At 49.4% G+C, this 15237-nt stretch overlaps 1 protein-coding gene across 1 annotated transcript; it reads right to left on the reverse strand.

The window, feature by feature from the left end:
* Positions 1–1431: 1431 nt before the first annotated feature.
* LOC146201577 (endothelin-converting enzyme 1-like) lies at positions 1432–14494 on the reverse strand. Its single transcript, XM_084598528.1, has 5 exons — positions 14089–14494; positions 11215–11267; positions 10495–10626; positions 9403–9740; positions 1432–3163 (listed from the first exon to the last, which is right to left on the reverse strand). Exons 1-5 carry the CDS (start codon positions 14492–14494, stop codon positions 1432–1434), a joined length of 2661 nt encoding a protein of 886 aa, XP_084454654.1.
* Between the last annotated feature and the right edge of the window lie 743 nt (positions 14495–15237).

Genomic DNA, 15237 nt, shown 5'->3' on the forward strand with positions numbered 1-15237 from the left:
ACGCGACCTCGACTATAACGTCAATGAAGTTGCCTGCAAAAGTTAATAATTCCGATAAGTGACCAACCAATTGTGCTGGAAGATAAAGAGATTAGGCCGAGTCGATTTCAGCAGCGGCCTTGTCGGCAAGACGGTGAAGAGTTCCATGCCTGAACTAAGCGCCATCTGAAATACTGATTTGTGTTGCACACATATATCCTGCGTCAATAAGGAAAACTTACCGTCTCCATTAGCTTTGTTAAAGTTTTCTCCTTGAGCAGGACAATATATTTACGCAGCCTATACAGAGTTTAGTATTCATACACATCTCAAAAGTGCTGATACCGCGTTCTTGTCGGTACCTCACAACTGAGGATATTAACCTATTGATCGCACATGGTGTCCAGCATCTTTACTTGTCACAAATGGAAGACCGCTTACAGGGGGCACCGGCGCTTGTGCCGTAGCGACCTCTTCAGGGTTTCGAAACAAAGCTAAACAAATATTTTAATAAAGAATTTGTTATCTCTACTGCGAGCGTGAAGTTGGCCGCGAGAAGAAGCAGCAGCAAGAATATAGTGCGAGCGGCAGCCTCTTCTTCCATAGGACTATGGGCGATAATCTATACACCAAACGCTAGGAAGAGTTTCAACTTCTTGCGGAAAGCGCCGCGATTGTGCGTGCTGCGGAGATGAAGAGATAGGTGCCCAAAAATGCTAAATCGTCACGTATGCGCCCTCTGGGAGCTGTGAGTTGTATCCTCACTGACAGTGTGTGGTGCTCTGCGTGACTCGTGTTAGTGCTAATGAAGGAAAAAAAATATGCTTTAAACATGCGGCATTGCAGGTAACTTTTCTTTGCATGGCGAAGAGGATGCGCTAAAGGGGAGCTGTTCTCGACAAAAATGGCAGGTGTGTGTGTGTGTGTGTGTGTGTGTGTGTGTGTGTGTGTGTGTGTGTGTGTGTGTGTGTGTGTGTGTGTGTGTGTGTGTGTGTGTGTGTGTGTGTGTGTGTGTGTGTGTGTGTGTGTGTGTGTGTGTGTGTGTGTGTGTGTGTGTGTGTGTGTGTGTGTGTGTGTGTGTGTGTGTGTGTGTGTGTGTGTGTGTGTGTGTGTGTGTGTGTGTGTGTGTGTGTGTGTGTGTGTGTGTGTGTGTGTGTGTGTGTGTGTGTGTGTGTGTGTGTGTGTGTGTGTGTGTGTGTGTGTGTGTGTGTGTGTGTGTTTGTGTGCTTTTTGCCTACCGTAAGCAGCGCCACCTCAATCGTCTTGTTTGTTTGCAAGTATGAAGAAGGTCTATAGTAAAATTAGCCTGTAGAGCGAAAATGCAGGCTTTCTGTATAAGAACTGCATCAACTGTTTTACCACAACTGCGACTTTAGACTAAGCGTGACGAGAGAAGACATAAAATGCCGGCATTGATGCCCACTTTTTGACAAGGATACACACTGAAAGAGCTTAGTCAAAAAAAGTGCACTTCCTCAGTGGGTTCATGGGCGAACCAGGCACGCACTGAAACGCATCTGCGAACTGCCGGGAGTTTGACAAGGCCTTGTTGCAGTCTCCACGAAGGAAGGCCGCTGTGTGGTTCAAACGACACAGCGTGAAGCAGGCGCTTATGAAGAAGATCTGCTGCTCGCTGAAGGCGTCCGTGGTGCGCCACGCTTTCCCACTGGAGGCAGCGCTGGTAAGGGCTATCTCGAAGGCCTCATGAGCCACCTCTAGTGCTGGTATCTCCGGAAAGGGCGACGAGAAGGCGGGCGCCAGGCAGCTGTGCTTCCTGGCGACACCTTTCTCCCAGTTTAACGACGTCCACTTGGCCGCCACGTCACCTTGTGGATCTACCTTTATGCCGGTACTGTCCAGGGCGCGCACGACCTCACGCGCGTACGAGAACATGAGACCGCCGTACAGCATCGCCGGGGTTGCGCTTGAGGAGTACAGCGGCGCCGACAGTGCTGCTACGGACAGGGTGACCGTGTTGCGGAGATAATCGTAGCGGACCAGGGGAAGGGATGTTGCATCGGGAAGCTTCATCATGGGTGTGCCGTAGTAGGACTTGTCCCGCAAGGCACGCACATGGTCATGGGCGTCGCGCCAGTACTCGAAGGCACTGTCCGCGGTAAACGCAAAATCGGCGTACAGGTAAGAGAGGCCATTCGCAGTCAACATGTCGGAGGGCGGCCACAGGAAAGTCTGGAGTTGCTGCAGCTTTACAGTTGCCATATACTTAGACAAGTTGTCACTCCAAGACATATTGGCGATTTTGTGCATGGTCACTCGCAGTATCCTTTCAAAATGGCCGTCGACTGCTCTCCTCATATCGTCCGCCAACAGCGGCTGCAGGTACAGCGCCGCCACAAGCACGCGATAAGCTCCCTCTGCTTGGGTGACGCAGAAGACTTGGCGCTGCTTGACAGCCCTCTCGGCATCGATGCTTAGCACGTTCGACCCAACGTCTGCAAATGGGGCGAAGACCTGAACAAAAAACCAGGATAGGTGGCGCAACAGGTCTTCTCTGCTGTACTTTGCGAACAACTTGTTGACTGCTTCGAGAACAGCAATATCGCTTGCATCCACATGGTCGGGCAATAGGTGGACGTTAGTCTTAAACGCTTCCCTCCACTCTCTGGACGGAATGTTGCCTGTGTACTTCTGAATGTCCTGGAGCATGACTCGAATAGGTACTTTGTTCCGCCGCTCGAATGCACTGGACAATGTCGTGACCACGTCCTGTTCAATGCCTGCGATTCTCTTAATTTCTCTGGCGGGGCGGGGAGGCTGGCCTCTGGGCACAGCAAACGCCATGTAGAAGCCGTTCCAGTATCCTAAGTACCGGTCCGGTGGAACGCCGTCCCTTAGGGGCTTGCCCCAGAGCATCAAGAAGTTTCCAGGAGCGAATGTGATGCTCATGGTGCCCCTGGCATTGCGCAGCATCCTTACGTCGAACCAAAGGTCTATAGCCCAGTTCAGAGCGAAGTCAAGAAGTACGCCCAGTGGAGTGGCATCTGGAAGAGGCTCATCGGGCCATGGTATCTTCCGTTCTTTCATAAATTCCTTAAGCATGTGCAAAGCAGACCTTTGTGGCCCGCTGGTGGAGGTCATGCAAGCGCTGAACATTGCTTGCAGCTTAAGGGCCGTAGGTATGACTCCTGTAGCATTTGATAACGAGTCGAGAAAGTTGTTGAACCTGCAAAGAAAGTTCGCCGTCGGTCACCCATTGCTTTAAAAGGAGTCTATCGGCTCACTCCAATGGAGCTCTCTCCCTTTTTTGTTTATTTTTGCAAATAAGCTGCCCAAATGGTACCCAGAAAAAAAAAACAATAATAGACCGGATATTATTTTATTGACTGCAAGCATGCGCCTATGTCATACAAGTCATCCTGAAAGGGCATATTGTAGTTGGATGCTATGTAATTACTACATTCCTCGTTTTTTTAGATTTCGAAAAAGCATTTGACCGGGTCTCACACAGAAAGTTCTTGCTAAAGCTAAATACTATATTTAAAAACGATCTACTGTTGACATGGATACAAGCATATCTATCGTCTCGATATCAGTTCATGTCAATCGGCAATGCATGTTCGAGCCCAGCTTTGGTAAGCTCCGGTATCCCACAAGGCTCAGTACTTGGGCCATTGTTCTTTTTAATTTTTATAAATGACATTGTTAAAGAAATTCCTGTCAAAATCAAGCTGTTTGCCGACGATTGTGTATTATATCATGAAATACGAACTCCTGCTGACCAGCTTCTTCTTAATGACGCCTTGGCTAAAATTCATGATTGGTGCTCAACGGGGCAGATGAGTATTAATACTAAAAAAAAACAGTTTCAATGTCTATTACGCAGAAGAAGCGGCCATTAAGTTTTGCCTATACTATTAATAACCATCCCCTGTCTACCGTGGACAGCTACAAGTACTTGGGATTAACGATTAGCTCTGACCTACGGTGGAACAAACACATTTCTAATATTAAAAATAAAGCTATGAAAAAACTTGGCTTTTTAAGAAGATCTCTCCGGTACTCTACGCAGGAAATTAGGTTACTAGCTTACAAAACTTTTATCCGACCTGTTTTAGAATACGCCTCTGTTGTGTGGGACCCTTATACTAAAGAAAACATTAAAACACTCGAAAATATTCAAAGAAAGTCAGTGCGATTTATTTATAATTCATACACCTGGCAGACGTCCCCTACCATGCTACTTGAGAAAGCAAATTTGGATTCTTTGCAGCTCAGGAGATACCGCGAGAGGCTTAAATATATGTTCATGATTGTTCACAACAAATTAGGAATTAACAGCAGCAAGTACATTGAGCTCGTCCCGGGTCGTTCGACACGATCCTACCATTCTTTAAAAGTGAAGGAATACTCATGCCGCACTGAAACATACAAGAATTCTTTCTTCCCCCGTGCTGTGCGGGAAGGGAATGTCCTCAAAGCGAATATTGCAGAGGCTTCTACTGTGGAGTCATTTACGGAGTCGCTTAGGAATTCGTAACAATTTTGCAGCATTCAACATTTTTTTTTTTCCCCAGTGCTCATTTTGACGCCAGGCGTCGTCTAATATTGTATAATGTTGTTTCTTTATTGTGTGCTGAGTTGCGTGTACCTCAGGGAGGTTTTCTTTTTGTCAAAGTGTATTTTACACCCACTCCTGCTTAAGGCTTTGCAATAAAGCCAGCAGTCTTCTGTAAATAAAATAAATAAAATAAAAGCCATCTGCAATAGTACTTGCGGAAAAGCAACTGCCATCCCACCCCTTCCTCCGACGAACAATTCACCTTCGTTTAGGGCCTGACTCCATGCAGTGTTTTAATTTGTCAGCACTGAAGGCCTCATGTCTGGAAAAAAATCGTCCGTCTCGTGAGGCCGCTGACTAAAACTAAGAAAAAAATAAGCGATACGGAACTATAATAGGTGCAAGATTCGAACTGACTCTGCGTTGTGAACAAACAAGTTGCTGCCGAAAACTGCCCATGCCCGAAAAAACGTACGTCGTCCAAGGCCACCGATAAGCCATGAAAACAGCAGAAACGAAGCACGAAATCTTGGGCGCAGCCACAGCTTCGCAGAGTAGGACGCGACTGGGCTGCCGGACCCGTTCGCATAGCACATTCACCACGCAGGTCTATTCCGAAGGTCCCGAGTTCATCCCCCCCCCCCCCCCCATATGAGCCCAATTTTCTTTTCTGCTCTATTACCTCCCTTTCGTTTTAGAAAACTCACCGAGAAATTTGGCGTCAATTATACGGACATTTTCTACCTATTCCCGAGTTTTATTAGAGAGTTTTAGCTTACCGCGATCCGCTACCGTGATCCGCCACCGCGCGTTCCACTGCGCATGCCCAGACCCCCCTTGACGCCGATAGATGGCGCCACATTGTGGATGTCGGCACACAGACCTGTCACGTCGGGACCAATCAGCTTGAGCGCCCCGCCCACGCGCGGTAGAGAGTCACGGTGGCGGATCGCAGATCACGGTAAGCTAAATATCTCTATTGTCACGTGCGGGCTTTTCGCTCATGGCCAATGACGCCAATGACGCTGATCGACGCGATGTTCTTAACATTGCCGCATTAAAACGTGCCAAACCGGGAAGGAATGCGTTGACGGGGAGACAGTGCCGGTTTTCATGGCAACGAACGAACGCGGCGCTGAAAAAAAAAATAAAAGAAATAAATTCGGGAGGAACGAAAAACAATTTAAGAGGACGTAAGCCTCGCCTTAACAATGGACATGAAACTAGCCTCCAAGTTGGCTAGCAGGCGGATTCCAAATTGGAAGTGAAATGGTTTGACATCATCCTGAACGTTACGTAAAGAAAGGTTGCATCCACAATGTTGTGATAAGGGATTAATTACTCATTGGCATCCACCCAATCGCAGCCATACAGCTACAAAGTAAAGCTCCACAAGTTTGGTACAACGTCAGGCGCATATATTTTCCGACACGTTTTTTCTGATAACTACAGGGTACGGCGACGGCGATCTCTTTTCGACCGAACGAGCTGCATATGCTGTCGCTTAATAAGGGCGTGTGAAGACATGACGTATCAAGTGACAGCCAGCCACGCTCGAGCATTATATCAATTGTCCGATCGGCCGCCCATCCATCGCTTGAAATTTTTTTAAATCCGCGGACATTATAGAAGCCACATCTGGAGAAAAAAAGTCGTACCGGTGTGTGTAAGTAGGGCTACGCACAATACATTTATTCAATGAAGGAAATTTCGTCGTGCATGCAGGGATTCGAACCCGCGCCGGCGCAAGCGAACCAGCTACTCTTGCTGCCACCTTAAACCACGCAGCCATCGCCGCAGCATTGACCACTGTGTGCTGAACTGCCTACATCTTGCATTGTGCTTTGGATACCGCCGTCTTCAACTTTCCTTATTGTTTGAGTAAGTCCAAACGCAAAAGCTCGCAGTCACTTGTATATGTGAGCTCAAGTTCGAAGGCGTGGCAGGTTTTTGTGCAACTGCTTTCCCAACGCAAAAGCCCACAACGGCTAAGCCTACAGCTGCACCGGCGTGTAGGCTCCCCGGATAGTATGCTTCGATGCGTGCGGTCCTCCCGACGCCACGCATCGAGGCATCCTAAGATGGATGGATGGATGCATGGAATGCAGGAGTGTCCCCTTTGAAACAGGGTGGTAGCAGCTGCCATCATGCTCGGCTTGTTTTTCATACATTTCTTTAATGTTGTTTTAAATCGGGCCAGAAACTCATTTTCTTCATTAAATTTTTATTTATTTTTATGGTTTATGGGATTTTAACGTGTCAAAGTGGCTCCGGCTACCAAAGACGCCGCAGTGGAGGGTTCCGGAAATTTCAACCAGCTGGGTCTAACATGCACTGACTTCGCACAGCATAGAGCGCCTTTCTTTTCGCCTCCATCCAAAAGCGGCCGCCGCGGCAGGGATTACATTTCTATTCTTACACATCTAATATTGGGTCACCTCTCAGCCTTTCAACCACCAATCTTCCAATCGATTTCCGCTAAGTCCCACAGCAGGTGCATTCACCTCACTATTGTTATCGCTAAACCATATACGGAGAAGGAGGGGGGGTGGAGATTAGTGCTTTTGCATCGATATCAGGAAGTATACCATCCCATTTAGGTGCAATAAGTTAATTTGTACTTAATTACCAAACACTGCACATGCATCTTCTTGGTTAAATTTTGTACCTGCGCGTCCTAAGGCACCCTGATCTGAGCTTCAAAGAACAGGGCACTGCCTCTACTTATCAAAGAAAGAATTCTTCCTGACCTGCCTTTTCGAATTTCGATAAGATTCTCCTCTCTCCTTCCTTTCCATTGAATAATTGCAGTCTTTACTTTCTATGTTTTTTACTTGTCGTTTAAAGACCTCTTTTCCTCCGTCCTTGTGTCCTGTATGCTTACTGCTTTACCCCTCGGCATATAGCGCCTGTGGTAACCCCTTATGACGGCGAAAAAGAAGCGCCATCTGACGTGCATGGAGCAAGGTCAAAAGGAAAGGCAAGATATTTGAAACACCGCAACAGAATAAAAGTTTAAATTATCAGTTGTGACGAATAAATAAGCTCTCAAAAGCAAGGCCCACACACATTTCCATCTGCATTGTTCGCACTGACAATCTGTACTTTTTCTCTACTCCCATCCCCCGAATGGCTAGCTTGTGTTTTCATTTCTTTCTCAAGGTGAGGTTAACTAATATCATTATTAGCCTCTGGAAAAATGAGACAAGGGTGGCTACGGAGACTTCAAACCTTAAAGGGCCACGGTCCATCCTCCAGTCGAAAATGTTTTCTTTACAGGTAACAGACTTCGTCCCTGGATAGATACTTAGAAAAAGCTTTAGTTTCCAACGGATAAAGTGGCCTACCCCTCCCCCGACCTCCGTGTCGAGGGCGGGTGCCGCCGTCTCTGGTGCAGGCTGGGAGGTGTTGGGTCCCAGCAACCCCTTCAGCCAGTAGGACGGGCAAGGTCTGAAGCTCAGGGTCCGAGCTGCGCAGCAGGGTCTCCCAAGTGTCTCTACTGCCTATACTGTGCGTCCCCCGGGAAAGTACGGGCATTCTCATAATATGTAGTCGAGGGTCACTCTCACCCCACAAAGATTACACTTGTCGCTCCTAGCCTCGGGGAACATGTGGTTCGCATAACTGGGCACGGATACGTATAAGTTTGCAGTCGCTTCCAGGCGGCTGCTTGTCTGGTGCTTAATTTCGAATCTGGAGGGATTACCGGTCTACCATCCAATCTATAATACTGCGTGATCCCCCCATGTTTTAGCATGCGCTCTCCGCTCCCTCGGTCATCTAGGGGCCAGTAGCCACTCGGCGGTAAGATCTCGAGCCAGCTCGTGGGCCGCCTCGTCGCCTCGTTGGCGGGATGACTTCATGCGTAGGAGTCAAATGTATTTGAAATTTTCTACCGAACATTCTCTGGCCTATGGTTCTGGCTGCTAAGGGCGAGATCCTTTCCTTGCTCAAATTTTCCACGACAGTTTTGCTGTCACTGCTGACAAACTTTGCTTCCGTTCCGACGCAAGCTAACGCGATCGCAATTTCCTTGGCTACTTATATGCTTCGCCCGCTTAAAGTGGTAGCTGCCACGGGATCGCCCCGGCCGCTGACGACCGTTGCCACCGTAAAACCTCCACCACCTCCCTCCGCGTCCACATGGGCTATCTCGTGTTCCGAAATTTCGTCAAATCTGATTTCTAATGATTCGGCTCGTTTATTCCTCCTGTCTTTGTTATATTCCGGGTGCATGTTTTATGAAGGGGGGGAGGGGGGGGGGGGGGGGGGGGGGGGACGTCGCCGATTTTAGACGTCTTCGTCCAGGATCAGTAGCCAGCGTAGAGAGCAGGGAAACTGGCTTTCGAAGTGGAACATGAGAGAGATTTGATTTGTATTTTTGCTGCTTTCCGGCACGCGCATCGCTGCAGTATTTTGCAGAGACTATCTCCGATACCTCATCGAAGCATTGGGCTTGTTTATTTAAAATGCCATACCCTAGGCAGGGCCCTTCAAATAAAAGGTTGAGGTCTCTGTCGTCGCAATGTGTGTCCGCGAAAATGTGCATTCACCAACAAGTTAATAGGATGCTATCCAGACAGGCCATGCTATCGACAGGAATGCTACAGGGTTGGCCAATGTGTGAGCGGCCTCCCCCGTAGAGTTTTCAAATGACCTTGCAGTTTAAATGGAAGGAACCACGGAAACGTCTTTGAAACATTTCTCCACTAAAGCCCTGAGTACTTTGGGGGGGGGGGGGGGGGGGGGGGAGTGAAATGTTAATGGCATGTAATTACAAAGAAATGTCTTATCACATTCGAAAATTGAACAGCGCAATGGGAAATTTTGGTAAGCATGCTATAAATGTTAAAGCTCAAAATAAATATTAGCCACTGCGTTAAACGCGTCCCCCGCATTCTCACCAGTTGTCCAATATGACGTTCGTCAGGGCCGAGGCATGGCCGTAGAAATCCGAGGCGATCGGCCAACGGGAGCAGGCGTAGGCCTCAAAGTCCACGCAGGGGTCGGCTCCCCTGTCTATCCGGGCCTCAATGAGGCGCACGTGCGCCGAGCATGCGTCGCTGTGGCAGAACGGGTCAGTGCGGGCACCGTGCGGCATCCACGCCCGCACCACGACCGCCACTACCAACATGGCGACGCAAAAGAAGACACCCAGAGCGACCATCATCTCCAGGTTCCTGTGTGGCCGGTGTTTCGCATCCTTCGAACCCGTCGGTTGCGGCGGTGTGGAGGCAGGGGCCTGCGCAACACCCAAAAGTGCGCACTAGGACACGGTGGCAACGCAGTAAGTTGCAGCCTCTGGCGTTCGTGTTGTAGGCACATGGATACGCTCGCGCAACCGGTAAGTTTGCAAAACGTATAGCTTGTAATGACACGAAACGACTTATCGCGTCCACGTGTGTGTGTGTGTGTGTGTGTGTGTGTGTGTGTGTGTGTGTGTGTGTGTGTGTGTGTGTGTGTGTGTGTGTGTGTGTGTGTGTGTGTGTGTGTGTGTGTGTGTGTGTGTGTGTGTGTGTGTGTGTGTGTGTGTGTGTGTGTGTGTGTGTGTGTGTGTGTGTGTGTGTGTGTGTGTGTGTGTGTGTGTGTGTGTGTGTGTGTGTGTGTGTGTGTGTGTGTGTGTGTGTGTGTGTGTGTGTGTGTGTGTGTGTGTGTGTGTGTGTGTGTGTGTGTGTGTGTGTGTGTGTGTGTGTGTGTGTGTGTGTGTGTGTGTGTGTGTGTGTGTGTGTGTGTGTGTGTGTGTGTGTGTGTGTGTGTGTGTGTGTGTGTGTGTGTGTGTGTGTGTGTGTGTGTGTGTGTGTGTGTGTGTGTGTGTGTGTGTGTGTGTGTGTGTGTGTGTGTGTGTGTGTGTGTGTGTGTGTGTGTGTGTGTGTGTGTGTGTGTGTGTGTGTGTGTGTGTGTGTGTGTGTGTGTGTGTGTGTGTGTGTGTGTGTGTGTGTGTGTGTGTGTGTGTGTGTCATGCGCCACAAACTGACGCCGGATATGCTTGTACTTACTGCGCACTCGGCCACGGCGCGCCCATGCCTGGATGCCGGCCTCCGAGAGCCTCGAGATCCAGCGGCGTCCACTGCGACGAGTATGAGGTCAGTTCTCGGACGTTCCACATGATCCGACAGCTCTTGTAGGCTCTGCTTTCATAGGGCCATAACACGCATGAAACACTGCCTAGACGGAGGCCCCGCCATTTCGCCCACTGCTGGAAATCATATAGTTTTGTGGGATAAGCGAAACTGCACAGAAGATTTAAGCGCATGCAATAGAGTGCTCGCCTCTATGTTTTCACTAAAATATATGCAAGCCTTGTGGCTCAATTAGTACTTGTCTCTCTATCGTTAGCATGATTCTAAAAAGGCTATTTAAAAGCAAAGCGCATTTGCCGAAGTGCATTTCTCGAATTACAGACATTCCTTGCACTTAGAACAACAAACACGATGAGCATAGCAAACCAGCAGTAACATTGGCTAAACGACTAGTTGTTTAGCGTTGCCGCTCATCGTCACCGTCTACTGCTATCGCGCGGCGTCAGCCGCGCATGCACTGAATGGCCTCTGCGCCTCGAATCGGTGCCTCCTGGAGAACAGTGACTGCACCTTCGCGCCCGTCTCCACAGCACTGTGATCATTGAAATTGCCGGTCTGTTTGGCTAAAGACCGCGCAGTGGCGCGGTCGTCCGTGGTGCAACTCGCGGGTGAAAGTGAGGGCGACGCAGGCCTGACCCTTGGTGGAGTGTGAGCGTGTGTAGAGAATACCAATACCTCAGTGTGCTGCTCTGCACACAGCCAAGCATGTACAGCCATGCAAGAAAGCAAACTCTTACAGGCCGCTGTCCGCGCCCAGTGCATCCCCCAGCGCAGGAGCCTGCGGGGTTGCAATCGTGCAACATGGTACGAGAGTTGTAGAAGTTGGTTCATGCGCCCTCGCTGACGTTCGCGAACGCGGTGATCTGCATATCGGCTGGCACTCGCGGCTGGTTAGAGTGTCGACAGCGCAAGGTTGGACGTATTGCGCTCAGGTTCCATGGCCCGAGTCGATAACGAAGCTGTGCAAGGAGATATGGTCTGGTTGTGCTTCGAGGCTCGAGAGGTCCCTAGAAAACTAGCATACCGCGCCCGTCTCTGCTTCTTTCATCGCGACCGGCGGGCACGCCGCGTCTTCGACTGAATGACTGCAACATGCATCCCCACCCCCTAGATTCGCCGGATCTACCACATGAAGCGGAAATACGAGTTTTTCAGAGAGCCCGTTGTAGCAAAATCCGCCTCGCGCTGGACCGCTGAGGTGCGGCGTCGAGTAGCTACAACCGAGGAAGCCATGTAGCTCTCAGCCGCCAAGGAGAAATCCTGCCTTACAAACTACGTGCAGCACAGTGTATCAGCTCCGTCGGGTGGCACGACAACACTGTAGGCAGCAGACTCCTCTTTGAGGCACGGGCAGGTGCCCTCCGGGCCCTGGAGTATACCGCAGCAGGTACGACCCGTCAGTGCAGTGCGTGTTGTGTAGGGTGTGCGGCAAGGAACGTGAAATGATGGCGCACATCGTGCAACAGTGTACGAGCCTCCCAACGCCGCCGCTGAAGACCGCCACATTATCGCAGTCGCTGGGCTTTTGCCCGTGCTCGACACCTACCTTCGCCACCGCCGGAAGCAGGTCCAAGTCCAGTGGCAGTGACAAGGGGGCGACCAAATGAGTGGATGAATGTTGCGTGGCATGGTGAATGAATCTAATGCGGAGCCAGCTACCCCCAACGCCCCAAAGGGAGGGCGGGAATTGCCCTTTCCGTACTCCTCTTTCCTTTTGTTTGTTAGTTCTCTTCTGTGCGGTCTTCTCTTCTTCTTTCAGTTTTGGCCTGTGCACCAGTTCAGGTGCCGACCCGTTTCAAAGGCTATGACCCCGAGCATCATCATCATCATCCTCATAACAATACATGTGTTATGCGAGCGCGAAACGTTTGCATGCGCGCTTTTGCGCGCGTAGCCCTTTTTGATTTTCTGTTGGTTTGAAGCATCTTCAAGACCATTAAAAGTATGCTTCGTGGCTCATCGGCTTATCGCATTGGCCTGGAAGGAAGTCCACGGTCTATTGTGCGCTGTGTGCAAAATGAACAAGTGTGACAGCTATAGAAAAGGCTTGATTTAATCAATAAGCGAGCAGCTGATGAATGAAAAATGAGCATAGTATAAGATATATCTCATGGCTGACGTCCAACGAGCTATATTAACCAAACGATACGGGCCGCAATTTCTCGTAATCAAATGATTTCCATGGGGAAAATTTGTCCATGCGCTCTGACGTACACTCTGTGCCAGTTTAATTTTCTTTTGAGCAGGTGTGCCGATTATCATATTGTGCATGTAAGCGGCTGAAAACATGAATGCTTTTCATTATCGGCATGTATATACCTGTATATGTCAATCACGCTTGAACGCCTAATGGGCGGTCGCGTAAACATATTCTTACCTAATATTGTTTGATTTATTTTATCACCACTCCAGTAGGTCCAGCAGTTTTACACGCACGTTTGCTAGCAGACGATAGAAAACGCGCGGAAGTTCCTGTATGCAAGCGGCTGCTCCGCTGGCGCGAGCTGCAGAATACTTGCTAAGGAATAACTTCGCGAGGTGGCCGCAAGGCGGCGCCACGCTTACGCCCTATTGGAAAAGGAAATAGGAGAGAGAAATAGGAGCACCGAAAAAGCGTGAAAGCAGCTAAACACTAATATGACCTTAAATTTAAAAAAAAATAGAACAAGAAAGCAAAAAAAATGTAACAGTTGTTCGAAAATTAAAGACATTACAGTAAGTTAGTATAGCTGAATTTATGTATTTTTGTTTTTGCTAAAAAGACAGAAAAGCTTAGGGAAATGTGAAAGAGCTAAAATATCATTAAACAGCACAAAGGGAACGAGAAGACACGAATCAAAGTATAGCTTGACTTATCACGACTATATCGCGCGCTTTGCTGAGATTTGAAGGTTGCCGTGATGTTTGTGTGACATCCTGACTACTCTTGAACCGACGTGAGTGGATAATTTTTCTATATATTTCTTAGAGACTGCGGGTATTTGTATCGCTTAATTGGTGCGTATACGGAAAATAAAACAAAAATGTGCACTGTTTAACGCTGCTTTCTGCTATTTTTCGCGTATGTGGTTGGCTGGTTTGGTTGGTTTGGAGGGTTTAACGTTCCAAAGCGACTCGGGCTAATGAGAGGCGCCGTAGTGGAGGACTCTGGAAATTTCGACCGCCTGGGTTTCTTTAACGTGCACTGACATCGCACAGCACGCGAACGCCACTACGTTTCGCCTCCATCGGCGGTTGTCCATGGTCAACACGATCAATTATACATGCGTATAGCGCCTGTCTGCCGATTTTTTTTTTCTGCCTTGGTTTACCTCATCAGTTGTCGCGAAATTTGAATATTCATAACGAACCGGCTAGCCAAGAAAGCATTAACGTTCCATCAACTGTTTCCTACAGCAACGTGTTCGTATGCGCTGGCGCATAGGAAACGCCGTAATCTTCAGCAGCGAGCTTTCAGTCTCAAAGCTTCTGCGGAGCCAGTGCGGTGAGTAAGAAATGAGGCCCACTTACCTTGAACTTGACGGCCAAAATCTGCGGTGGCCCCTTCGTGGCGCTCGTGGCCCAGCTGAGGCGTCCTGTAGTACCTTGACAGGCGCATCGGCGTCATGCCGGACGATGTACCGGCCACTGACGATGTGCTCCTCCTTGCGGCTGTCTCGTCCTCCTCCAGCACGGTGCTTGGAATCCGGTCGCTATGTTTCCCAAGTCGCGAGATGAGCGAGCTCGCCGTGTAACGCCCCGCCGACTGCCTGCTGTCGGCCCACGGGTGCGGTGGCGGAATGGGCAGCTCCCGACTTGCCCGCGTTTCGCTATGCCTGTCTTCTGCGGCGAGGACTCTGGGAGGCCGGCCGCGCCTCTGGGACCTGAACGAACGCCTGGAGTACTGAGACAGCTCCCGGGAACCTTGCGCCGCCATCCTCTGGAACTCTCAGCCGCTTGCCTGTCGTGAAACTGCTTTTGAGCTGCTGAGGTTGAACGGCCGTCGTTAGGTTGCCGGTGCACCGGTGTCACCTGCTCGCGGGACTCTGGCTCGTGGCTCGCGTGCAGCGCGCACTCGACGAAGCAGTGAAGACGAAGTTCGAATCTAAGGCGAAGGAGAAGAAGAGCTCTTTGTCTTAACTGAAGTGTTAAAAACAAGCACAGCCGTAAACAATCGTAGCAAAAAATAAAAGGAAAGCTATAATTAATAAAACTGTTATCTTAACAAAAAATGGCAGATGATTACGATGCTCGGGAATACGAAATTCGAGCGCAGCTCTTCAGGTATTATGGTTTCGTCATATGCTGAGGTAAATATTTGAGATAGATATGTAATATTTGTGCACTTAAACACTACTCTTTACGTTTTCCCACGCACATGGCATCCTTCAGCTGACAGTCCTTTCCTGCAGTTCTGGTGTATGCGATCAACAGTGGCACCTGTGCGTCATGCGCACGTTTATTTCACCGTAGCATATTAGACATCCGACGGCGCTAACTGAGCGCTACCTTTCTCGCCTCCCCCCGCAGTACCCTCCTCTTCAACTTTCCACGTAACGCTTCCACCTTTCCCTCTTCCGCCGCTGTTCTCCAACTAACCAGCAACAATAACGCTCATCCGTACTTTTTTTGTTTTCCATGTGTTGCTCCATTTCTCCTTTCTCGTCACAGACGTCTGCC

Source organism: Amblyomma maculatum, chromosome 1 (assembly GCF_055883805.1).
Source record: "Amblyomma maculatum isolate TAMU_Amacu chromosome 1, ASM5588380v1, whole genome shotgun sequence".
NCBI lineage: Eukaryota > Metazoa > Arthropoda > Arachnida > Ixodida > Ixodidae > Amblyomma > Amblyomma maculatum.